The sequence below is a fragment of the Charadrius vociferus genome, unplaced genomic scaffold, assembly GCF_000708025.1.
Source record: "Charadrius vociferus isolate BGI_N301 unplaced genomic scaffold, ASM70802v2 scaffold163, whole genome shotgun sequence".
NCBI classification, from domain to species: domain Eukaryota; kingdom Metazoa; phylum Chordata; class Aves; order Charadriiformes; family Charadriidae; genus Charadrius; species Charadrius vociferus.
In genome coordinates, this window is record NW_009648332.1 from 12,391,767 (window position 1) to 12,419,535 (window position 27,769).

General features: G+C 36.8%; 1 protein-coding gene across 1 annotated transcript; it reads left to right on the forward strand.

Annotated features, from left to right (window-relative positions):
• The first annotated feature begins 2,555 nt into the window (after positions 1 to 2,555).
• On the forward strand, positions 2,556 to 26,981 carry WDR63 (WD repeat domain 63). Its single transcript, XM_009884882.1, is given in 22 exon segments — positions 2,556 to 2,610; positions 3,899 to 4,030; positions 5,401 to 5,439; positions 9,701 to 9,882; positions 10,451 to 10,555; positions 11,425 to 11,589; positions 13,043 to 13,242; positions 13,523 to 13,639; positions 14,312 to 14,502; positions 15,416 to 15,540; positions 15,643 to 15,732; positions 16,178 to 16,315; positions 16,977 to 17,105; positions 18,792 to 18,865; positions 20,260 to 20,407; positions 21,173 to 21,260; positions 22,251 to 22,381; positions 23,208 to 23,267; positions 23,710 to 23,823; positions 24,483 to 24,687; positions 25,397 to 25,488; positions 26,802 to 26,981. Coding segments are annotated over 22 exon segments (2,760 nt in total).
• Positions 26,982 to 27,769: the final 788 nt, after the last annotated feature.

Below are 27,769 nucleotides of genomic sequence, written 5' to 3' on the forward strand. Positions count from 1 at the left end.
GATAGGATTTGGTACTATGTGTACAAACTTAGGGAGCAAAAAAAATCCAAACACCTGAAGTAAGAGGTAATGTCTGAAAATACTAGCTTTTATCTTACACATTAAGAACCATTAGGATTTTTGTTCTTTTATTTCTTTTTTGGAAGAGGAGGGATGCAAAAGTTTGCTCTTCTGTACCTATTTCAAAGTTCTCAGCACGTGTTGGTTTCCTGCAGGGAGCACCTGGGGATTAGTTGCATAATCCTCTGTGTGAAAAAACAATTTTGTATACATACTTTGTAAATGGCTATCGGCTTGATTATGCTTCCAGAGAAGTTTTTAGAAGTTCGCCTTTGCTTTCTTTGGAGGCCTTACATGTTTTCAAACCACTGACAATCATATGCCCTCAGGATGACAAATGGGCAGAGGCGATACGGTGTTAGGGATATTGTACAAGGAGATAATTACTTTGTACTTTTCTATCTGCTTTCCAGTTGGTGAAGTTCTGTGTATCACAGATGGAACCATGAACAGTCCTGTTGATTGCTGTATTCATTTGCAACCCTTAAACAGGGATACTTTTTGTATTAACATAAGTGTATATGTACACTCAGTCACCGACACTGCCTTCCACCAGCACTGCCCTTACCTGTATGGTGCTGTGTGTACCTCTACACCTCATTCTTTCAGTAAAGGAGAAGGAACTGCATTACTGGGAGACAATTTTCAAAAGTTTTAACTGTTTTATAGCTATAATATACTTAAAATAAGTCAGTCGAAGGAAAAGGGATGGTTTTACTTGCAAGTTACTGTACTAAACATAGGCATGTGACTTATCTCAGCCTTCTCAGTGTTTCCTCTATTCATGTGACTTAGGGTTTAGGTTACTCAGAATAAAGAAAGAACTCAAAATTTCCAAATTGGCTTTGTTTCAGTGTATAATTAGGAAATGGTGAAGTAAGACAATGTGACTGTAATACATATGAGATGGTTCATATTGTCCTTAAATTAATTGCTAAAACAGCTGGCCTCCCCTCCTGTCCTGGAGGGCTGTCTCCTTTATCCAGAGGCATCAAGGTTGTTTTCAAACTAGAGTAGTCACGGAATCCATTTATAAAATATGTCACAATTTTTTTAGGTAAAATACACAAGGAGGTGGATAAGAAATGGCTTTGCAGTTTCATTGTTTTTTTTAAATAAGGGAAAATTACCCTCTTTTAACCATCTGAATAGACATGCACTCTAAGTTAGGTAGCCCTAAGCGTTTCAGAACTATAAACTAAGCATATTGTTCAGTGTAGAGGCTCCTTTGAAAGATTGTAACTGGGGAAATATATTCAATGTTAGACAAATATAATGTCAATGTTTGTACTCCTGTATTTGACAAAAAGCCTGTGAGAATGAGGGCAGAAAAAATTCCTAACTTTCTCCTTACATTTGTGGGGTGTTTTTAATCTTCCAAAAACATGATCCCTTGCAAGGCAAAAGTTTCAGAATTCTGAAACAGTAATCTGTTTTGAATTGGTATTATCACAGCATTTTGACAAAAGCAGATGAAATTGCTACAATTCTTCAGATGGAATAATGAATGGGCCTGTATTTGCCATAATGATCAAACAACAGAGAAATGCACTAAAAAGCCATGGATGTAGCTTGTCCCCTGTGATCTGCAAGATCCAGTATGATACAGAAAAGAACCTAAGGATTTATAGAGTATATTTTTCTATTTTGACTGGTGGGAAAAAGAAAAATGCAACACTGTAACAGGAGAGTGTCAGACTATACTCCTTAATAGGAGCACAGTCTGTACGTGCTGACTGATGAGCAGCGTGGGGTGTGCTGATTGACGAGAAGCTCAGCATGAGCCAGCAATGTGCGATCACAGCCCAGAAGGCCAACCATATCCTGGGCTGCATCAGAAGAATGGTGGCCCATAGGTCAAGGGGGGTGATTCTGCCCTTCTGCTCTGCTCTCGTGAGACCCCATCTGGAGTACTGCATCCAGCTCTGGAGTCCCCAACATGAGGACATAGACCTGTTGGAGCATGTCCAGAGGAAGGCCATGAGGATGATCTGAAGGGCTGAAGCACCTCTCCTATGAGGAAAGGCTGAGAGAGTTGGAGTGGTGCAGCCTGGAGAAGAGAAGGCTCTGGGGAGATCTTATTGCGGCCTTCCAGTACCTAAAGGGGGCCTACAGGAGAGCTGGGGAAGGACTTTTTGCGAGGGCATGTAGTGACAGGACGAGGGGGAATGGCTTTAAACTGGAAGAAGGCAGGTTTAGATTAAACATTAGGAAGAAATTTTTCACTTTAAGGGTGGTGAGACACTGGAACAGGTTGCCCAGAGAGGTTGTTGAGACCCCATCCCTGGAGGTGTTTAAAGCGAGGCTGGACGTGGCCTTGGGCAACCTGGTCTACTGCTCTGTCTATGGCAGGGGGGGTGGAACTCGATGATCTTCAGGGTCCTTTCCAACCTAAACCATTCTATGATTATATGATTCAACAGCAAAATTTACCTTGAATTCATGGGAAGTCAACATAGATCCCAAACCCAGGCTATACCACCAGGCTATAATCCATGACCTATATCTTGCCATCAGTGGCCATCTCCAAACTAAAATTCATATTGGAAGGTAAAACGATATTGCTTGCTTCTGGAGTATTTGAGAACTGTGTTACAAAACAGAAAAACAGTGTTTCTCACTCTGGGAATGAAAGACCATCCCAAAGCCAGGATGCCCACTGAAATTGCAAATGCACAGGCCACGGCGTGTTTGTTTTAATGCTCCCACTATTTTAGGCCTTTCATTGGGCAAGTCTCAAGATAGAATATTTATTTTATAAACTCACCTTTTCACCTTGAGCATCTTGACAGTAAATGGGCCATTCACATGTGCAGGGAGACAGGCTCCTGTAAGAGTTCATCAGAAATAGTTATGTCATGACACAGTTCTTGAAGGTGTCATCTCTTTCTGTCCTATAAGTGCATCTGCTTTCCTCTTATTAGTGTTAAAATTGTAATATCACCCAAATACTGTAGGTTCTTTGTAGACATTTAAAAAATGGTCCCTCTCCCAGTCAGTTTACAGTCTTAAAAAGAAGTGGGAACATGCAAGAGGGAGAACACAAACAAACTGAGAGTCCCACTGTCCTTATCCCAGTTGAATGCCTCTGGCTGTTCAATAATAACATCAAACAATTTTCAATACTTCTAACAGAGTTTGGACCATCCCCATTTAGTTGTCCTGTCGGCTGCTATGTGTGCACCTTCCACATGATGGTGCTGGCCGGTCTGTATCGTGGGTAGGCTGTATTGCATTTCCTTCTTTGCAATGCAACTGAGCCTTTTCTATGCTGCTGTTCTCATCCTTACTCTAGATATTGGGAAGAAGGAGAGTATATGAAAAAAGAGTAGCTTGCTATACAGTATCACCTCCAGCTGTGTCATTGCTACATGTAATTATGCATACAACTTCTTTCCAATTTTGTCCTCCACAGAGCTACACTGAAAAATTAACTGGAAATAGAAAAGCACAAAAATGCCTTCTGCAGCTGAGTCATGATTTAAACTTAAGGACATTGGGACAAATATTCACAACTGGAGGATTTTTACCTGCGCTCTTCCCACTGTAGCTCAGGGCCTTAGCTTTCTGTAAGGGAAACCCCTATCCTAATTTAACCTTTCACTGTTTTGGATAATCAGTTTCCATACTTACTCACCCTAGACAGAAGAAGTATTTCCAGCTATTACATATATCAAAATACAGTTTATGATTTAAAATTATGGAATATAACTTTGGCTGTGTATGAAAATACTACTGTAATGATAAACTGCATAAAGTCATGGACCAAATTTTCACTCATACATGGTGCATTCTGTTGTTTGTTTAAAGTTTATTAATGGTATGTGTCTTTCTCTAGAGAAATCTGAAAAAATGTCAGAAAATCTAATCTCCAGCAAGACTTCCTTGAAAGGTCCAAAAACCTCAGCAAAGAAACAGAAAGGTGAAAACAAAGCTAAGAAATCTTCAAAAGGAAAACAAACACAGCTTGGTATGTAAGGTACAGCAGCAATGAAACAAGCAGTTATCTGATCTCACATGACAGCTACCTTAATTATTTTGGGCCCATGGTTTTAATTAAACATGAGATAAGTTAGACTATGCTATTTTACATATATAAATGAGAGATCTACAATTACTGATTATGGGTTTGTAACCAATATATAGAACATAACAAAGCTACATCTCAATATTTACGCTTCGTCCTGCTAGTTTAGATTTAATAGTTTTTTGTGCCATAATAACAGTATTGAATGGGAAAGTGGGAGGTTTAACATATATAAAGTGGGGAGATTCACAAAAGCTAACAGGCCAGGGAGAGAGCATCAGGCAGAGAGTGGTGCCCCCAGAAGCAGGAGTTAAGGTGCTCAGGATCACACCATAAAGGTACAATAATACAGCTTGAAAATACACCAGTCTCACAATTTAATTTTGCAGTGCATTTTATTGTGGGCTTTTTTTCCTGAGATGCACCAAGATACTATTCTCACTTGTCTCATTTATAAAGTGTATAGATCATGAAGTGTAATGCTAATGAGCCTTTGCTATATACTAATATTTTTTCCCAGTGATTCATGCACATTTGCAGAAAAGGTGGGAATGTATTCTTGTCCGAGTTTAATTTGGTTTGTTTCATGAATTTTTTTTTCTGCCATGACCACCACCTTCCTGAAGCGCTTTCACCTTTTAATCACCTTTTCCCTCCCAGCTGATTAATAGCTGTTGTGCTGCAGAGAACATTCTGCACATCAGTGCTAATCTCGTCCTGTCCTACCTTGCTGCGAAGCTTGCAGACCCTCTTCTCAGGAGCTGAAGAAAGACTGGCTCCTGCAGCACCCAGAGCACACTTGCCCACCTCACCACTGTCAGAGGGGACTAATGTCTGCTCCTACCTGCACACCTGCCAGTTCTGCTACTGTCTGCTGTTAGCCAGCCTTGCCCATTTATCTCCTCTTCACATGACACTATTTACGTGCTAATTGCCCCAGGCAGGTGCTATCAGGTAGCAGGCAATGCAGTTTTCAACCATGGAAACTGCACTGTGTACCATAAGATGACAGATTTCTTAGGGCTTCTCTCTTATGCAGACCACCTGCTCAAAATAAAAAATGAATTTTAAATCTCCATGGTTTCAAAATATGCTAACATCACCTTAAGATACAGACCTCTTTTAAAAGGCTTCACTCATTTCCTGTGTTAAATTTGAACTGAATAGAAATTATTCTTTGTTTCCTCTTCACGGTTTAATTTTAAATACATAGAGAAATTTTAATTATTGCCCTAGCAAGGAAAGGACTAACTATTTATAGTTACTTTCTTAGGAAGAAAATTTACAGGTAAGATCATGTTGTTATATTTCAGGTGAAAAGGATGAAGTTGATCTTTCTATGGCTGGTATAGGTAAGTGCTCTGATGACTGGGCTTTAAAGAAGTAGTTTTGGAATACTGCAAGCATTGTGAAGCTTCAGTGTTACTAATTCCAGGGAATGAAAATGAAAGATTTTTTATGAATGATAAAAATTCGAAACTATTAAGAAATGCAGTTATTACAGTGGTGATTACTGTACCACTGTCTGAGTAACAGGCAGTGCAGCATGGAATGCTGGAACAGGTATGGGTTTGTAGAAGATGTTTTTTATCTTGGGTTGAGAGGAGTTGGGATGAGGGGAAATAAAAAGCATCACAACAGCATTATAGGGTACAAATTGTTTGCATTTAGTAATATGTAAGCAATTGAAAGAAAAACTTGAAATATTTTTATCATTTTTTAATCTTTGATCTTTGTCAAATCATTATTAAATCTGGTGAAAAGATGATTTTTAGCATATCACTTGTGGTTTTCAATCATAGATATCAATAGGCATTGATTAACATCTTTTGCTTGGTAGCGGAAAAAAATCTGCTGTTTAAAAGTCAAAAGATACCAAGTATTTCTTTTGGCTTATGTGCACGAAAAGTGCAGTTTTAAGGACGGCCATAGTTAAGAGCTAAAATATGGAATTTTTTTAATTGAAATACATTCTTTTTTCTTAAACACCAAATAATTTTTAAATGTTTTTTCACATTTCTGGCTGGATTTTTCTTCTGACCTGATTTGTGCAATTCTTCCTCAGATATAGCTTAAATTGATGTCAATGTAAAATTTATCTACGATTTACAGGAACAGCCCAAAGAGTTATCTTTTTCATTGGCTTTTATCAGTATAGCTTTTATTGCTAAAAACTAAAACAATGTGGCAAACTAGGAATATACAAACTAGGTAATTTTTAAAGAAATCATAAATAATTTGTCTTCCTACACAATCCTATGAGCACACGAGTGGAAGTGAAAATTGCACTCTGATTAGCATCACCAAAATGACTAAGCTGCAGTTAACGAAAATGAACAATAAGTGGTCCCTCAAATGATGAAAGTGTTGCTTTAAAAAAAAAAAAATATGTATTTTTGGTGTTCCTGGAGAGACTTAAGTTTTGTCAGTAAGAGACAATTTTACCTCCACCTAGTGGCAAATAAGGTTAGAGCCGTAGTGTCTAAACTATTGCTAGAAACCTGTTGCTAAAAGCAGGAAAATAATACTACTATATGCCGATACTGTCTGTCCAGGATTTAAACTGTATGTATGGTATCTCCCAAGCATAAGACCTGCAAGTGTTGTTTACTTCTCTTAGAGCTTCTTGGTCCTTTGTGAAATTGTCATTGCACTAACAGCTGTTGACTGTTAACAAATGACGTGAACACAGTTTACTATTAGAAAACAATGTGAAGCCTCTGATTAGATGCTACATACTTCTTACTGGAAAAGAGCACTCAATAAAAATTTTCGTAATAGTAAAAATTCCAATATCGGCTCCTTATAGTACAGAATTTGTTATAATACAGAATTCTTTAACATAGAATTTTAGTCCTTTAGACTAAAAGATGTACATATTTTAATTCTGATCATTACTTTGTTTTTAACTTGTACTTACAGCAAGAGAGCATTGAAGAAAATAGACTATCTGTCCTACTCTGGTCCCTCTTGTAGTAATGTCTATTGTATTTTTGCTTGGCTTTAATGCATGCTTTTATTTTTTTCATTTGACATTGATACCTACATCTCTTTGAAAAGATTTTTTTAGCATTAGCATTTGTGGACAAGCTGTATGCATGATTCAGCATTTTAAAAAATAATATCATACAAGCTTCTTGAATAAACAACAGTTAGTCCTGGTTGGAATTTTGGATGTATCAAAAAACCCCAACCCTAACTGTTTGGGTTTACTTTAATTTATTTGAACCATGGGATTAATCTTCTGAAAAAAAAAAAAATCACATAAGAATCAGCAAATTATGTTTATAAATTTTCTGTAGGTTCTAGCCCTCCTAATTGCACTAGCCACATAACCAACTCAGAGGACAGTGATATGTACAAATTTTTTGTTCCTTTGCTTTCCTGTCTATTCTGTGGACATGTGAGCCAGCTGTGCACGGCAGAGGATGGAAATTGCATTCTGTTTTGGTGCACAGCTCTAGGTTTCTATCCTCTTTCTATCCTATGAAATTTAATTTGCAAAAGGAGGCCTCATTTTTTTTTCCTCCAATATATAAAAATGTAAAGTTTATGTGTACTGTTGCAGTTTGTACTAGGGTTTGAGTCTGCTTCCTAATGACATCCTAATGAGGCCTCGTGCCCTTGGCTAGGGTGACCTGGGAGTCCTGCAGATCAACTTTTGCAGTTCCTTAAAAGGATTAAATGTTTCCAGTCACCCTGGAATAAACACTTTTTCTGAGCCTGGTTTCATAGCCAAATTGATAAGCAAAAGAAGAATCTAGGTCTTGGCCTCATTAGCTACAGAGAGTAGATGTCAAAAGGGCAAGCGCAGGGACTCCAGAAGATAAATGAGTCCTGGCTTGGTCTGCTGTTACCAACAGTGAGTTTGCCCCAGGTGACTTTCAGAGGTCTTTCCCAATCAACATCCCTATGATTTTGTATTTTTTTGAAGCATCCACACAGAAATCTCTGAGATATCAAAAAGGAAAGTCATGGAATATTGACTACAACTTGCAAAGAAAGCGAACTAATGGACTGTGCACACCACAAATGGATTGTCTATGCTACAAAACAACTAGTGAACACTAAGTAAATCGTACTTGGTTTTGTGCCTGGTATGCCAGAAGCATCGTACATGTCATTAATTTTAGTGATGACTACAGCAGAGCTGGTGCAGTGGAGGAGCAGCACTGAAAGATTTTAAAGGATAAATGTCAGATTCATCAAACATTATGTATTATGGGATAGGCTTATGCAGAGATTTAGCTTCCCGGATGATAGAGATTAAGAAGGATTTATTGTTTTGTCAGTCCTTGTTGGCTTAGAGATGGCTTCTCAAAACATGCTGAGCCAGCTGGTCAGTATCATCATTTTAGATATATTAACTTCAATTTAAGGCACACACAAGGAGAAAAATATCACAGGTTCTGGGAATTAAGACAAAAGTAACTCGAACTGAGAAAGTAGAGTGAAACAAAGAAGAAGGAAAGTATCAGCTATTACTACAAAAGCCAGCCCATTTCAATACATAAAAATCCCATGTATACATGTCCCTACATCTCTTCCACTTTCCAGTTTATCAATAAGATGAACATTCAAACTGAATCCTTACTAGCCTTCTCAGACAGAAGTATAGTGGCCTTTATGCTCTTACTATGGCAGCTGAGACATACGGCATGAGTCTGCTGCCATGGCAGTATTGCAAAGGAAGAGTCTCTTAGGCAGCAGGATTCAACTAGCTGGGCCTATAGTGATCTTAATCACTGATATCTGTTATGTCAGCCAGAAGGAAGAACATGTAATCTGGGAAGGACCAATGTTACATACATAAAGCTGACACGCACTTAAGAAGAAGCACTGTATATTATCTTCAGGTTGAGTGTTTGCAAAGCACAGTCACTGGGTCCCCTAACGGCACCCAGTCTCACTAAAAACAATGAAGGTAACAGGGCCAGAGCTAGGATAAGAAATAGCTGTCTTGTTCTGAATTAATATGGATGAACCTGACAGAGCACATGTGTGTAGAAACCAATAGCTGTATATTCTCCAGCAAAGCTGAAAATGAAGTCTTGTATCTGGCTTGAATCTTAGTGACCTTGCTTTTGTCTCACCTGTTAGTTGAGAAATAGACTCAATTGCAGTCTGAACTGGATGAGAGGAACATGAAAGTCCAAAATGAGAAAGACATCCTTATTTGGGATGGTATTGAAACCTTGTTTAGATTAAACATTGGCTTAACATGACATTGCTCTCCAGGGAAGGACTAGAGTCTATTTATTCAAGGGCTTTTAAATCAGAGCTATGCCGTTGTGTCCTTAATGTATTAAAAACAGTCCATTAATGCCTCTTCACTAAAGCTCTTAATCACCTGTTGATCAAGACAGGGAAAAAAGCTCATACTAGGAATAACATATTCATTAAGCAGGAAAAATGTTAGGTAGAGTCTTTTCCAATATTAACAAAATGTAATATAATTTGTATTCTGTGCCTCCCAAAACAGAAAAAACTAAGCGCAGAGTTTCAAAGGCATTCTGTTAGGAAACAGTAAAGACCCAGTGTTATTAAGGTATATGTTTATGTTTAAACAATGCTCTGAATTTGTTTATCATGCAATTTTGCTTTCTTTCATAGGCCACCCAGAAATCTTTCCTTTAGTTTTCACTACAAAGACCCAAGAAATTTTTAATTGCCGAGTTGATGAAGATGTCACAGAAGAAAATTGTTTCAAACTTATTAAAAAGGAAGACATCATTCAGGACCTGCAAACAAGAGCTGCAATTTCTGATTTCCATCCTGTTAAAAAAGTTGTCCTAGTATGTAGCTTCTCACTTTAAAACTTAATGTTCTCAGAGTATATATTCTTTTAATGATAAGGTCTGTCCTTTTTTGGATGTGTACCTACACCAATGCTGTCATATCCAAAGGCTATATAAGCCATGGATCACTGTGAACTCAAAATTTCTCATGGCTCACCATGCACATTTGGGGTGGGTTTTTTTTGTTGCTGTTGGGTTTTTTTGCTAACGTGAGATTGAAAATATGCCAGAAATAAATATTACTAGTTCTGTTTCTGTAAACTGGCAAAGCATCACATATTTTGGCTTCCCCTAATTCATGGCCTACTCATTGAGAATCATTAAAACAGTTTCTTTTCTATTTAATTCTCAGTATGAAAAGATTAGCTTTATCCCAGACTTATATTTATTACAAAATAAAATCCATCTGTTCTTTTCAATTAGCACACTAAATTCTCTGTTAAGACCACAATATTAACCAAAGATACTGAATTTACACTAGTGGTGACTTTGCCAGTCACAGGCTTATGTGTGTTTTGGATGTTATTTGCTTACTGTTTTCCACTCATTGTTTTAATTAAAATAGGAATATCCAGGGGAAGAACTTTTGGTAGTTTTTGATGCAAAGTTCCAGTATGGACAGAATTTTTACCTTGTTGCTTCTGAGGAAGCCAAGGAAAACCTTCTGAAGGTAAGAAAATCCAAGTATACCACGGCATTCTTCAGTCTATGAGTGTTTCAGAATCTTGTCTCAAACCTATACTTTAGGAATGGTATTGTATTCGTAAGCATCTGATGTGCTTAGCATGCCAGAATGGTTCTCTAAAAGTTAATCTGATAATGGAAAAATATGCGTATCGCTGTAAAATATCTTTTATACTGAGAGAGACTGAATGCAATTTTTGTATTTTATTTCAGAGGGCCAGTATAAACCCTATTGCTGCATTTTTTATCATAAGCAATTTTATCATTTCCTCTGCCAAGACCCAGGTTTCTAAGTAAGACATAAAAGTAAAAGACTGTAATATATCGGGCATCTTCAAAGAAATATGCTTATTTTTCACAATATATATGTGCAAACTCTTCAAATCATACTTCAAAATGTTTATGACTTCTAAATAAGTCTGGATACAAAGAAGATTTCCCCTTGTGCATTGCATTATAGGAGAAGGTTTATGGGCAGATTACATAATTTTTCCACATGTGTTTGTTACCCAGCATCAGAAGTAACAATTAAAAGAAAAGCAAATTGCAATTTCACACAGTAGGGCCTAATGTAGAAAATCACTATAAATTCTCTTCTATATAACAGTGATTTGCAGTACCTCTTTAGTAGTTTAATATTTAATATGTAACATTTATCAGAAAATTCTAATGCATAAATGAATGAATGGTACCTAATCCAATTGTACCCAGGGGAACTGTATATCCACACTTACTGCATTGAGACAAAAGTAAAGAATGTGCGAATAAAGGCTGAAAAATGGGTTTCTAGTTCATACTTGCATTTCAGTAACAAATTTTTGAAAAAGCACTATTTCGCACTGTTTGATGTCACAGCGTCCAGAAACTACTGAAGAAAAAGAAGAAGAAAAAGAAGAAGAAGAAAATAGAGAGGCAACCCTGGAAGTCCAACTTTATAAGCCTCCTGTCCACAAACCTTGGGTTTCTCTTGGCAGTGAAAAGGAAGTTGAAGAAGAATCTGTTAAAGAGACTGCTACAAAGGTCAGAATCAACTCACATTACTCAATCAAATATCACAAAACCAAATTTATTTTAAGTTCATTTAAAAAAAACCTCAGGGTCTTTGAAGAAAACAAAAAAAGAGAGAGAACTAGGCTCAACTTTTAACAAAAACTGGAAGTGCTGCAAAATTTTTTTTTTTTTTTTATAACTCTGTTCTCTTTAAATCCTGCAAATGAGGCATGTGAAACTGTATTGGACATATCTACTTCTTAAGCAGTAAGTTCAACATCTGGTCATTAGCATCTCTACCACTTTTTGCTCAATTTACTATCTTGCCATATTACAAATTGAGTCATTCTAATTATATTCTAAGGACCTAGTTCTGGTTCCATGGAGCCCAATGAACTCTTTTCATTATATGGATGGTATTTAAGTAGCATGCAAGACTTGGAAAGGCTCTCTACCTCAGACTAAGTGTTACCTGCTACAGGTTATTACAAGCTGATTTTACAGAAAGACCTATTTGATCAACTACACCTACAGCTTGTACTGAGAAAATTATACATCCAAAAAAGGAGACCCACTCACAGCTGTCACCTAACTTGTGACACGTGGGGCATCTTCAAGTATTCAACTGTCCTTCAGTGATTTTTAGTCAATACCTAAATCCCTGTTCAGGGAAGACTGGCTAAGTTTTGATAGTTCTCAGCAACTGGACATCTTGCTTGTACCTAAAAAGATATCTGATCTAAAACTAATTCACAGTTGGCCACTAAATTTAACCTACATTAAGGTCTAAGTATTCTGTATTCTACCTTGCTGGCAAGGTCCACTCAGAAGTATTCTAAGCCTACAATCCTTTCCAGTTCTGTGGGAAGTGCTGGGAAAAAGTACCTGGCTGGGAATTCAAGAAAAACCAATACTTCTCCATTGCCTGAAATCAAGTCCCTACCTCTTTTTGTGGGTAGAAGTCAAACCACATCCCTTCTTCCTTCCTAGGTCTCGCTAGAAGGAAACTCGTCACTCAAATTTTTGTGGATCCTCTTTGGCGTACTTTTGTCTCCGTAGGCACTGCAAGGGAAGCTGAAATACCTCACCCAAAGCTGAGAACTGCACTAAGAGAGAAGGAATGAAAAGTTAGGTCTTGGAATTCCAATGCAGTAGTACATAAGACCTTCTATAAATGAGTCCTTTAATTAAAGGTGTGGTTTTGATACTGCATGAATTAGAAAATGTACTTATCCTAATTATTCTAATCCAAAACATTAGCTAAAGGCAACTTCTTGTTTTAGAAATACAAGCCTGTCTTCTATTACATATGTAGGTTATTTACATGAGCACTTCAGGATTTCAAAATGCAGAAATGTAAGTAAGCTCAGCACAGAAATCACCAATAGAACTAATTCTACAATTATATGAATGCTGCCATTTTACAGAACAATCGTTCCAAATACTTTCTCCTCTGTTAACTACAGAAATATCTCTTTTCCAGATTAAGTATATGATTTCTCGAGTACGCAGGAAGTTTGGTGCACCAATTACATTTACTGATAAGAATGCTTCACACGTGAAAGACAGTTACGTTGAATGCACATCCTATCAAGACAAAACATTCAGTATTAAAATGCTTGAAAAAGATGTTGGTGTACAAATGATTCCAAAAATAAGAGAAGCTAGTACTCAGACAAAATGGTAAGCATGAGAAAATATTTATCAGCTTTATTTCTTAAGCTACAGGCTGTTTCCGATCTCAACTAAAGTTATGTAAATTAACTCAACTCTTCTGGAGTCAGTTACAAATTGATTAAGAGAACAGAATTGGATGCTCTGTTTGCCTCTTTCTTCTTTCACTATTTTCCAAAGAGTTTCTAGAAAAACTGATTATATTTAGCTTTTAATTTTATACATTATGTTGGTTTCTGTCTTTGAAATTGTTTCTGTACTTACATTCAATTTTATTCCAATTGGTTAGGACCTATCCAAAAAATGCAGCCACGCAGTATTTTCCTAGACAGTTGTCAAATGAAGAGAAAGAAGAGAGTCTGTCATCTGAGAAGCTCAAAGAATTTCTTACATCAGTACATTTAAGGTAAAATTACTGCAGTAATACACTTTAAAGACTACCTCAAATAATATAGAATACAAGCAAGAACTCTTGTCTGAGTGGACCATTGTTCTGGTCAAATACTGATTTTTTTGTTTCTATATAATTTTGTTTTGTTTTGTTTTTCTCTCTTGCTTATTATTTTAATATTAAAAATATTAAATTAATATTTCTTTCTATGAAAATTAACATGAAGTCTATACCATATAAATATGCACTTTTGGTTTAAATAGATATTAGAGCTGTGAAAGTTGATAGTTAAGCATCTTTTTGAACAAGCTGCAAAGCTGATCTTTCAAACACTGCTCACTCAAGCAGAGGCTTATGCAGAAGAGCAAAGGTGCTGTCCTTAGTCATGGGCCAAGTCCCACTTACTGACAATTTTTGCACAAGAATTGGACAATTGCACTATATTTGATCAACACAGAACTAGAGTTAAATTCTTGGTACAATTAGTTATTCATATTTAAATGAAGTAGGGTTTCCTCACAGTGATGCATCACTGAGAAATTAGTACTTTTTTTTTTTACTACTGTGGTCACAATTTTGTGTGGAAAAAAAAAAAAAGCTGCCTCTGTACAGAAATATTTGTGATTCTACTACTGAGTAGTCACACCTGGATTACTGAAAGTGTTAACTGTTCTTTTCACAAAACAGAATGGAAATTGCATTGCAGCAAAATGAAATTATGAACGCTTTTTTTGATGACTGGAAGGCCCTAGCAGAAGATGAAAGCAGTTCTGGTGGCAAGCCAGATGTTTATCTTAAAGCATACCAATCATTCACAGATCTGCGCTATCTCAAGGACAGAACTATTAGCTGTGTTTGCTGGCATCCAACCATTTATGGTAATGCAGTTCAAATAATGATTTGAGACTTAAATTACATGTATTATATGACAGCTATAAAATATGCATCTTTCATAAAATTATCAGCTTTTACATTAAAAAAAAATCAAAGCTGATTTAGAATGTCTGAATTGCTGATTTGAGATGAAGTGAAAAATGAACTTTGTAGAGTTCAGATAGGCCATAAAAAGTCCCTCACACTAACATATAAGTGGTGATCGTAGGAAAGGGAAGCATCTCCCTTCTGAGGCTCATTTAAGTGCGGCTGCAACTGTGCCAGGTCCTTCTGGTGGCTCTGCATACCACTGTTGTTCTCCCCATGGCTGGTTCTTGTAGCACGCCTAATACTTGTGAGGAATGCTAGAACCACGATGGGACATGGCTCTGCTGTGTGCCAGAGAGCATCACGAGGCATACTAAATGTCTCCTCCTGCTCCCTGACATGGATTATTGCTCTACAAAGCCAGGTTTAAAGGCACAATTAAGTTTTATTTAAATGTCCCAACTGCACAGCATACTAATAACCAACCCTACAGCCTGTGTAGGAAATTAATTGTGCTACAAAAGATTTGATTTCATGATGGGTGGTCAGGACTACATGCCTGTCACATCATTTCAGGTGCAGTATTACACCATTAAGCAGTAGTAGCACAAAAGTTGAATTGTATCCTGATCCTGAGGTTCTGCAACTCATTGTTAAATAACTTAATCTTGAGTAACAAAAATAATTTCCTCAAGTTGATCTGTAAAAAGAAAAATATAAATACATGGTTGTTTTTTTGTTTTGTTTTTCTTGTTTGTTTGTTTTTTTTCACTGTATTCAGAATGTATAAATGTAAGTCACAGAATAATTAATAGCATGTTGAAACTTGAGTTGTTTCTTCTTAGAAAATTTGTTTTCTCTCTCAATCAGGGATTATAGCAGTGTCAGCAAGAAAGCAGCTTTCTTATGAGGAGCAAGTTAACCTTTCTGAGAAATCATTGCTGCAGCAATCAGTCATACTTTTTTGGAGTATTTTTGACCCTATCCACCCTCAGGTATTTAATCAGGACTTTAAATATGCCAAGTGTTTAAATAACAAGAGAGCAAACGATCAGTGTGACTGTATTTCTCAACTATTTTTTTGTTCTTCTTTCTAGTTAATGTTGGAGTGTCCTGAAGATGTTTACTGCTTTCAGTTCAGTCCAAGTGATCCAAATATCATTGTTGGCGGCTGCATCAATGGACAGGTTTTAATTCTCTGTTTAAGAATAAAATTGGATATTTCTGTATTTTCTTACAGTATAAAAAATAAGGATGAAGAGATGTACTCAACATCCATAATAACACATAGTGTCACAAGACAGATATCAGAGTCTTGGAAATTCTCTGATCCTGTATTGAAGTTATGCCTGGTTATTTCACAGCTGAGCCATTACTGTATGATGCCTCTTTGCAGTACCGATAAATAGGTCAAGCTGTAAAGGCTCTCTTTTTTTGTTGTTGTTGAGACAAGAATAGTCTTTCAACTGATTGCATCAGACCGAAGAGGAAATACTTCAAAGACTTCATAAGTTCTAGTGCAGAGAGTGAATTTCTTTTTTTTTCCCCAAATCCCCATAAATCATATATGAAAAAATGTGTATTAATATAAAGGATGAAATAATTCGTAGTATACTCAATTTTTTATTGTAGGTTGCGCTGTGGGATATTTCTCAACATGAAGAAAAGCTGCAAAATGCTAAACCTGCTGCTGACGGAATCAAGATGACAGCTGTTAATACGGTGAATGCTTCTGTTCTACATATATTGTAGTACAACTATATGTCTGGGGTGAAGACACGCAAAGTTAGAACACAAGTTAGTGGAGAAAAATGAGCGAAGGTATCCCAACTCAAAACAGAGGAGTAGATAATCTTTACAATGAAAGACTAGGAAGAATAAAAAACTTAATCAGTTCATGAAATAAACCCATTATCACAATAGCTGATTAGTCCAGCTTAATAGCTCTACTGCATTTTGTGCAGACTTGGACTTCAATAAGGCTGTTCTTTAATGGGCACCATCAACTCTTGCCTAATGAAACCTATCAAATACACATAGCATTTGTCACTGAATATAATACTGGAAATGATTCTGGAAGCTTATTAGTAGAAAAAAGGTAGCTTGGAAGATGAGAAGCAGATTTCAGTGGAAGGTGACTAAAAAGGGGATAAGCAGAAGAGAGACCAACGAGCAGAAGAGGAACTAAAACCATAAGTGGATGTGCGTGTGCCTGTGGAGGCATGTTGGAATTCTTTTCTGAGCTTCATATCCAAAGGCCTGTTTTGATGCTTTCCAAAAGGGAGGTATTAGATGCCTAGAAAGGTCTATAAAGTGATCTGAAATATGTGAAGAAGAATTAACAGTATGTAAAGTAACCTTTTTTTCTTTGACAGGTCTACTATTGTATTTTGGAAATACACTAAGATATCTCTTTTTAAAACTTTTCTAGCCATCACTTATGCAAGTCCAGCAGACTAGCACAGAGTCACCTCTAGTGAGATACTGCACGGTCTCTTCCATGCAGTATAGTCATAAAAAACCAGTAACAGATATACATTGGCTGCCAGGTTATTCTGAGGTGAGTTTAAAAATTCATTTTTCTTCTTTTTATAGTTTTCCTAATCTACTACCCCAGAAATCAGTGTAAATTCAAGATAAAATATTAATGATCCAATGATTTCTAATACCCTTTATTATTTCTCACTGCATTCTAAATATTAAAAAATCAGGTGCTACTTGTCCTGTTCATTGGGCTTTGCAACAGTGCTGTGTTCTCAACCTGATATGAATCTTCTCATACTGGAAAAAAATTCTGTAGCTTTATTGAAAATTATATTTCAAAATTATAATAAGCCTTCCGTATATAAAATATGTTGAATTTCTACTATGAGCAACCCTGTCTGCCATGTAGAATTCAGAGAAATAATTTCAATTACCTAAATATCCAGGCACCCAAGAATAGCGTTACTTTAGTTACCTTAATTCTTTGAGGTGCTGCCTGTGTACGTAAAACTTATATTTTCTGTGATGGTTTTAAAGCTCCACAGTACATAGGGTCTATGTAGTTAAAGGGTCCAACACTATTGCAAGAGTATAGGATACTCATTTACTATCAAAGTACTGCACGTTGTTGCCCAAATTAATTTGAAATGCAAGTGTAGTCAAATGCAAAATAAAATAGCAGGTCAATAGGAAGAAAACTGAGATCTTTAAAAGGTTTATGCAAATTAATATATCAATAATTTTTAAAACAAATTTTTAAGACATCATAGATACTACAGTCCTTAGCAACATTACCAGAAAAGTAAGGAAAAGGGTGCACACATAGTATAAAAAGAAAGCTGATACAACTGTTCATTATTAAACTATGCTACAGTAGTACCCATGGATACCAATTGGTACCAGATGTAAAACATGAAGAAAGGGATTGGATAGCAGAGCGCTGTTGTGGTTTTTGTTGTTTGGGTGGTTTTGTTTTGGTTTTGTTTTTGCCAAGGTTTAGGGTCAGGAAACTGTGCTCTTGTTCATCTGGGATAATAGATACAGGAAAGCTGTGCTTGATAAATAACACTGATAGAGGAATCAGTCAATATTTAGCAATGTGTACTCGGACATACATTTTGTTATGTAAACATGGAATATGTGTCAGCCTTTGCACAGCATTACAGTTTTTATGGCACAATTGCTAAAATCAGCAGTTTATTTTTACATATCAATGAAAAAGTATTCAAAGTTATATCCAGAAACTAATCCAGTTTTACACAATCCAGTTGTGAGACTACCATTTTGACTCCAGGTAAGCAACTCATGAATGAAAATAAAAGTAGGATTTGGCCCTGAAAAAAAGGTGTAGCTGAAACTTTGCCGCATGGTTCATAAGTATAATTTTAGCCAAAAACATACATTTTGCATATACCGGAAATTATATTTGATCAGTGCAAAAAAAAAATTATATTTGATCAGTGTAAAAGTTACAAGCATGGCAAGGTAAGGAGGGCCTGACTTGCAGTGGTACCAGCAAGCATTTATCCTGCTGACTTCGTTTAGCATTTTAAGTGTCTAGATATCAGTTCACTTGAAGTACATTTGTAAAATGTCTTGACTTTGTAAACTACAGTTTAATAAGTCCTGATTCTCAAACCTTACCCAAGCAGAAACAGACTTAATTTATAGAAGCTCATTTAGGTGTTGAAGTACTTAGAAAAGTGAAATTGTTGTCTCTCATCATCTTCTCCCCCTGTAATTATTATTCCTGTTTTTTTAGGAAAACCAAATGGGTGCTACGTTTGAAAACAGAGCTGAAGTTCGCGTGCAGCTTGTAACCTGCTCCCCTGATTGGTATATACAATACATGCTCTACAAGACATCTTCCAGTTTCCTTTGGAAAGCTTTATGGAGCATACTCCATGATTTAACTAGCACATTTCTGGATTCCTATCAGCCTATCCTGAACAGCTGAAATTCTGTATGCAGAAAACAAGCACATCAAGTGCTTGGCCAGTTAAACCCTTTACAGTAATGGCATTAAGGGTTCATTAACTGACAAACATCACATGTATACATTTATATTCTGTGTATACCTTAAGGAGTGGCTTGGTCTCACATGCATTGGCCTAAAGAGCCATACCACCACACTTACATTGATTATGTGACTCTTGCACAAAAAGCTACTAATGATGTTTGAAGCCAAAGAAATACTGTAAACTATATTTAAACTTGGAGACTTAGCTGGCAAAATCATTCCATGTGAATCTCCTCTTTTGTTGACTACATAGTCATGATGGTTATAAGTAAATATTATCCTGTGTGAAAGACTGGCAAGGGGGCAGAATGCAAAAAGTGCAAAGAAATGTTTAGCTTTCATGACAGCAAAAGGCTTAATGCTCCAAGGCTGCATGGCTGGGTTCAATCATATATTTGCTAGTTACATGAAAAGGAGGGTCAGAGGCAGCAAAATTTGGTAATGATACAAAGTTATTTTTCCTAATCAAAACCAGAGGAGACTTGAAAGAATTGTTAGAAGAAAGATTGCAAATACAATTGTTAGTAAGTTTGCAGTGTAATGCAAGTAATGCACATGGAAGTACTCACACACCAGGGCTCCAAATGAAAAATATTCACCTAAAATAAGAGCAGGGGAATCTCTGTAATGTCATCCATGAAGAGCACAGGCCCTGAGCAACTCCTGTTAGAAAAGGGGAAGAGATGTCAGCAATGAGGAAAATTATTGTTGTCTATATCAAATCTGTGAATGAATGTCCAGACTAGAGCAACAGGAACAGAGGGCAGAAAATTCCAGTGAGATGACAGATCCAAGGGAGTGGGGCCATTTGCCTTGAATGTCAGCAAATAAATTGGTGCACACAAGAACTGGGAATGAGGTTTGATTCGGATTACTAGATTACCTACTACAGAGTTCTGTCCAGTTCTCTGAACCTCTAGGAATTTCACCAGTGCCAGTAACTTCACCCACTAACTTTCCATAAGCAAACTGTATGAATATTATCTGGCTGCTTTGGTTTAGTTAACAACTGATGAAATGATGATAAAGGAATATACGCCATCATTTACAAAAGACACAATTAAGTATCCAGAATTTGTCTGCTTTTCAGAGTCCCTGTTGCTATGCAAAGTTTGAAGATGAAAGGCTAAAACAACAAAAAAAATGTGTAAAAAACTGCACCTGACTTTGAAACAAAACCAGCAAATAATATTATGCAATCATTTTGCAGCTCGATATTATTTTGGGATATTCCAGCCACCAAACTTCCTGAACAACCTTCATCTGAGAAAATAGAAGAAGAGGGAATTTTTAATATTCCCCCTGATGTTCCAGATACTCTTAAGCACCTAGATCTCTGCTGGAAACCTCTCATCAAGGTACTGTACACAAATATAGAACAGAAGGATCAAGTAGATATGGCCAGAATGCCATAGGAATGTATTCTTTCGCTTTTCAACTCTAATTTTTCCAGCAAATCGTGACTTCCTTGGGAATTTCCTTCTGATTATGAAATGAAAGACTTCAACATTCCTCTCAAACATCAGTAAAACACATTTTGAAAAGCTAACACAAGAAACAGCATAACTGCCTCTTAAAAACTGCAGTAGGAGCAAAAGTAGCTGTATTAATTGTCTTAAGTTCCTCCCAGCTCTTTCAACTGTTCTGCTGTCTATCCCAGTGGGTCAAACTGTTGAAACGTGGTCATGGTCAACAGACCCATAATTACTAGCAATACAACAATCACTCTGATGAAAGTGGTCATAGCAGTTTGTGATAAAAGTGAGGCTGAAAATAATCTGTTAGGTTGAAAACAAAATCATTTTGGACCTGCTGATCTGTGCTGCTCAGAATATCTGCAACTGGTACAGTTGTTGAATGCAAGCATGACCACCACAGGTGTTTTGGGTTTTTTTGCTACAAACATGGCAAAATTCTTACAGGGAAAGGATAACAAGAGAAACAAGAGAAACCACAGGTTTGCATTTGCATTGCTTGCACGTGAGGCAGCAAATACTGTTTGTGGAGTATTACAAACACACTACAAATTGAAAAGACCTGTTGCATTACAGCAGAAAGTAATTTAGTCTTGTACCTCAAAGATTTGACAAAATGAGTTAGCAAATGCATTTTTTCCTGAACAGATAAACCTGTACGAAAGTGATATCAACACAGAGCACGGTCCCGTCAGAATTAGTTTAAGGGAACTGCATTATCATTACAAAACCTCAGGTAATATTTTTAATACACCTTATTGGGGAACATATTTTTAATAAGCTGATATTTCAGTATATACCTAATGAAAGCTGAGCAACAAAATGTTGTATAACTAAATGCATCTGCAGAAAAAGGTTTCTTAAATATACTGGAATTCAAAGTGTGACATACAGGTATTGACTACAAAGATACGTACATGTATTGAGTACAAAAAGAGCAGTTCTGCATCCACAGTAACTCTGTCAGGTTTCACTAATAGCCCCTGCAAGTCCCCCATCCAGGCTCTTTATCTCTGAAACAGTATATCCTTTTCAGCCCTCATAGAATACTACTTTTAGAAACATAATCCTGGAGTAACAGTATATATTGTAGGTATTTCTGTAGTGCTTTGGATAGAGGTGTCACTCTTCACTACAGAATGTGAAATTAGCACTTCGTATTCCGTAGAGATCAGTTCTTGTTATGGTCCTTTGTGGTAGGGACATGCTACTAATCCCTCTGTAAAGTTGGCAAGCTGACACACGGGTAGCCCAAGAGTTGGACTAGCTGAGAAAGTGACTGCAAACCATGCCAGAAAATGCCTTTCTGGCAGTTGAGCTGCTGTGGCATAGTGGTTCCAGTGCATGCTGTCACACCCCAGACTGCAGGAGGCAAGTTGTGCCGTTCCTTGGAGCAGAAATGTTAGCTCCCGGTTGCAGCAGCTAAAGGAGATGTGTAAGGGCACTTTCCACGGAGCCACTGATGCTGTGTAAAGCTGACAAAGAACAGAAAACATGGTGCTACCCTAAGTAGTTGTGTGGGTATGGGAAGCACCAACTTCAGAGCAGATGCAGCAACAGGGAGATTCCACCAGGAAATAGTTAATCTGCAAAACTGCTGTTTTACTTAGCAGTCTTTCTTCACGTCTCCCTTGAAATTCCCCTTCCACCTTTATAAGACAAAGTATTTGCTTGCTCTGAGAAACTCCAGTGTATAATAAATAGATCTATCCATACTGTTTCCCAGAGAAGGTGCCATCTCTGAACACACTAGAAGTCCCTGTCAAAGACAGCCCACATACAGACATGAGTGCTCCTTCAAGCAAAAATCTGAAAGCGCTAGAGAATATCTCCACCGGCTTTTTTGTTGGAACTGAAGTAAGTGAAAATAATAGACTACTAATGAAATGTTAATCCCAAATATCTGAAAGACTGAACAATTAAATACCAGAGTTTTCACAAATGTATGGGCTTGCAAGTTTTCTTCAGCTGTTAACTAAAAAGATCTTTCTGGATGTGCCACATTTTCATGCATTTAGCTACTTGCTTAAAATACTAATTAAATGCCAATATCTAGTAGACTATGAAACTTTACTTCACGGGCAGAATTAGAAGGCATTTCCAAAATACATTGAACTAAACTACCTGCTACCAGGAACCAAACAATATTTCCTTATTCCAGAACCCGTAAGATTAGTCATACTTTTTTAGTGTTTCCCCAAACGTCAGTGAAAACATTCATATTACAGTTTCCCCAACAACTTATTTCCACTTTAGGAAGTCCCAGCTATTCGTACCCCTCTACCTACTCTACGTATCTAAAATTCCAGAATGTTTCCCAGTTTCGAGTTTACATAGAAATTAAAATTTGGCTTCTAGCTATCTTTTTGCTTCTGGTTACCTTTTCCCCAAACACTGGAGCAAAGTATGACCTGTAAAAACCGAGCACCTAATTCTGCAGGAACGACTGCTACTGCCTACGTACATCACGGTAAGTAAAGCTGTTTTGGCGATACATAACTGAAAAATGGTGATCCAAAACTTTAGGGTTTTTTTCAGTCATTGGCTGCAAATTTAGGTTTTAATTTACTCAGAACATATTCAATGATGAAATTAAGTAAAGTCACAGCTTAAAAACAAGTCACTTTGATATAAGCCACCAAGCTGTAACATTAGCATTTACTTGATTTTTCTGGCATCGCAGGATGGAGAAATTGTTTATTCTGACTGGAAAATGGAAATTGATAGTGACTCGGCAAAACCAGTTGGTAAGTTCAAGTTTCTCAATACCTGTTTAAACCTTGATATGTTGCTAACTTTAAAATATTTGCACCTGCACTCTGTCTTTTTAACGTTCTTGCTCATCTGCTATAATACTCTATCTCACTGATGACACCATGATTTAGCAGTACATCTTCAAAAGTGCAAGCAGTTTACCTGTCATGGCAGAACAGCAAAAACCCTCTCCAGTATCACAGGTGCGTCACTATCTATCTATTGGCACAAATCATGGAAGTAACTAGATTTGCGGCAATTCCAATTCCTAGACCTTGTGAGCAAAAAAAATGAGGCTAGTATCTTTGAAGCCGATGCTGGATCCTGCACTCTTGTTTCCCCTCATGTAACTCCCATTGTGAAGATGATCACTAAAGCAGTAGTTACAAGCAACTGCCTTTTTCATTCCATTAGGTCAGAAGCACACTCAGAAATACACCATCCACACTGAAACTATCAACACTCTCCAGAGATCTCCATTTTTTAAAGACATCATTCTAAGCATCGGTGGCCGGAATTTTGCCATTTGGAAAGAAGGGGTTACAGTAAGTTACTTTAACACAGCTGTAACATAATTGATAGATATACAAGACTATAGCAGAATCAAAGCCTGTATTTTCAGAAATGTTTGTAAGTCACAAAGCTTCATAGTTCAGAAGTAAATTTGGTATAAGAAGAGCTTTTCCTTGTTCTTCAGATCAGAAAATTATTTTAGAAACAGCTTTGTAAACTTGTAAAGTTTACTTGTAAACTTTGTAAGCTTGTAAAAACTGTAGCTTCTCAACAAATTATTTCTGCTGCTTGGGAAACCAAAGAATAAAGGCAAAGTGTGCTAAACAGGTCTGAAGAACTCATATTTAGGATGCAGTCTTTGCATCATGTGAAGAAAAAGAAATGGGGGGGGGATACAGTTGTTCTCATGTAGGAATCCAGATTAGCTGCACCTGGCAAAATCTCAAGACCAGAGATTTTAACAGCAGATAGACAGATTACTTTAATAGACTGGAAATGAGATATCAGGTTTTCTACTTCCCCACAATTCTCTTTATCGGCAGAAGGTGATACCAATTTTGCCATTGATGTAATTTTTGTAATAGGATCATTTATATTGTGAATGTTCTCAAATTATAGGAGATTTGTAGTGAATGGATAGTACTGTTTGATTGTTGGATCTATCTTTTATTTGTTTTTAAAAAAAATTAAGAACGGACCAATGCTTCAGTCAAGCTGCTCTGCAGGAAGATACACTGCAGGACAATGGTCCTTAACAAGACCAGGAGTTTTCTTCGTTGGCAGAGATGATGGAAATATAGATATTTGGGACTTGCTGAAGAAAACTTATGAGCCATCTCATTTCCAGAACATCTCCGAATCAATGATCACTTTCATCAGCCCCTGTATTGCCTCACGTATGTTGACAGGACAAGAGGAAATGGGTTGAAGTTATGCCAGGCGAGGTTTAGATTGGATATTAGGAAAAAATTTTTCACTGAATGGGTTATCAAACATTGGAATAGGCTGCCCAGGGAGGTGGTGGATTCGTCATCCCTGGAGGTGTTTAAAAAAAGGATGGATGTGGTCCCTGGGGACATGATTTAGAAGCGGTTTTGTCAGCGTAGGTTAATGGTTGGACTTGATGATCTTAAAGGTCCCTTCCAACCTCAACAATTCTACGATTCTGTGATTCTATGGTGACTGCACTTTACTGTGCCACCCTGTTTGCACAATGGCTCATGACTCCAAGGCACGCTAGTCTTGTTACAGACAATCTTATATAATAGATAAGGACTTATTTCCACTACTTTAACACTGCACTGTAAATACAAAAATGCATACATCAGTTCTAACTGTACTACCACAGCATAAAGCAACAGAAAATGTTTAATTAAAAAAAAAAAAGAAAAAGAAAAAAAAGAGTTTGAAGAAGTATAAACTTTAAAGGGAATTTTATTTGTTAAGAAAATAAGAGGGCAATAAGGCTGCTTTTTTGCTGCAGTGCACAATAAACCAAAAAGACCACAACAAAAATGAAACCTCTGTAGCTCATGTTTGGGTGGAGGTATGTGTTACTGTTGGAATTTAGATTGTTTATATGTTTTTTTGTCAAATATCTTTCAGCAAAGCAGCATTTTTTAGCTGTTTCTGATGATCTTGGAGTACTGCATGTTTTGGAAATCTGTCAGGCTCTAAGTCATGCTTCGAGGAATGAGGTTGGTAAGAACTTTTATTAATCTCTGTGACACTTTACCCTGAAAACTCCAACACAGAAACAAGCCTGCCTGGAAAAACTTGCCTTCAAATGGATGGCAATTAATTTGAGATCAGTATGGCCATACTCTCCAAAGATCACCTGCAGCAAGGCTGGCTTTTCACAGAGCTCAGATAGGAAGAACCTAAAGAAAACCTGGGTGACAACCTGGCTACATGAAAACACAGTAAAGGGTTCAGCATTTTTTGACACATGCATAAAATGACACCTGGTTTCATGTATTAAAACAATGCTATATAGTACATAGTAATGTAAACATACCAACTTTCTCTTTCTTTACACCTTCTCATCCACATTTGCATCCATTTTTTTTCCTCTAAATTTGCTACTTCAATTTACACATCTTAGTATCTGATTCTAGCTTAATTAAAGCACAGTTCGCAAACTGTTGCCAACATTACCACTCATTCATTCTCTTTTGAAATAAGGACTATCTGTACCAAAGAGCCATGGGAACAACATAAACAGTTTTAATTTCTCTTTATTTCCGCACCATTTTCAATTGTTGTCTGTTGTTTTTACATCACTAAATCTTCTTCTCCTCATCCTATCCCAGTTTTAAGTTAAGTTTATGTATGCACTTAAACAGTTTGTAAACATCCCATAAAGGTTTGCCGTGTGCAGTTACAATATATAGCAATATAACACTGGGTCAACAGCCTCGTTTTAGTAAAAGTAACTTCTCCAAAGCAAGGTAGGAGCTAAGTGCTATAACATGAGGAAACACATGCTGCCCAAATTATGTGTGTTTTGGAACTACACTATTTAGCACACAGAATTATCAACCTGGGACCGGTGATTAATATTTAGATTATGGTCATTCTAACTGAAATATTCACTGAAAAATACTACATTGTTGAAGTGACTAATGAAAACTAAAACACAGAATCCCAGATAAATGCATAGTGTAACAGTGAAGTATGGTATTTTATGGTTTCTTTGTGCCTGAAGTTGGGTGAAGATTTGGACTGATTTAGTGAAATCACTAACCTAAACCTGGTTTAGTTATTTCAGTGCAGATTCCTGAAGGATGATCTACTCTGGATCAGTGTATTTAAAATTATTTAACCCCGTGCATATTTGTATCCAAAATGAATTGGTTTCAATCCACATCTTTATATCATTTTGCGGCAAATTATTTGGATAGAGGTATCTATATTCCCAATATCAATAAATTAATAATACCATTCAGATGATCAGCAATAAGTTGGTGTCTTTGCGCGTGTAATGACCCATTTGTCATTGTGTTAATAGCATGCCAACGTACTTGATTATTTTGAAAGAGAAGTCAAATATCTGAAGTACTGCGAACAAGAGTTTCAAGAGTATCAAGAGTTTCAAGCCAAAACAGAATTGAAATGGAGGCACAGAGGGAGAAAACAGTATGTTATACTTGGAATTAAGAAACCTTTCTTTGTTTCTTTGTGTCTTTAAAAGGAACCTGTTTTGCTAGGCAGGATTTCCCATAGTATTTTCAAAAGCCAGGATGGACATAATCAGAATAGCTTAGCAGCTCCTTATTTCATATTTACAGTTCATAGGAGTGGAATAGATGCTCCCAGTTCATGTGAGTTCAGCTCTTGGCCAATTGAAACTTCTGCAAAAGCATTAGAGCCTATGGACATTTAACAACTATGAATTTGCTTTTTTTACATCAATTGCTCTTTCAAAAAGTTACATTTTGGCAACTTCCCTATAAACATTGCTCCTTCAAGCAAGAAGTGACTCCAGCCTTCAATTCTTTATTCACATAAGGATTTTGCCTATCCATTCTTTGGTAAATGCTTTAATAATACCAACAAATCAACCAAGAAATGACAATACAATTAATGTTGCCCTAGGTGATGTCTATTTTCATTAATTTGTGATAGCACTGATACTATCCACTGGAAAGCAATGGGGTTGCATAGAGGTTTCAGAGCTTAACAGTGCATTACTGCCTGGTATGTGTTTTTCCTTCAGAGTATGACTGCTATACAGAAAACGAAGATATGGAGGAGGAAGAAAATGCAGGCTCTACTATGTTTCTGGACCTGGAGAAGCAGATACTAGCAGATTTAGGACCAATAAAGGGACAAGAAATACTTTCGTCATCAGATGCTTATAGCCCATTACCACCTTTAGACCCAGCGAGCTTTTTATTTCAAGACCTTTTCATTTTGGCAGAACATGTTTAGCTTCAGAAATAAAGCGTCTTGCAGTTAGAGGCTGTTGTTTCATTA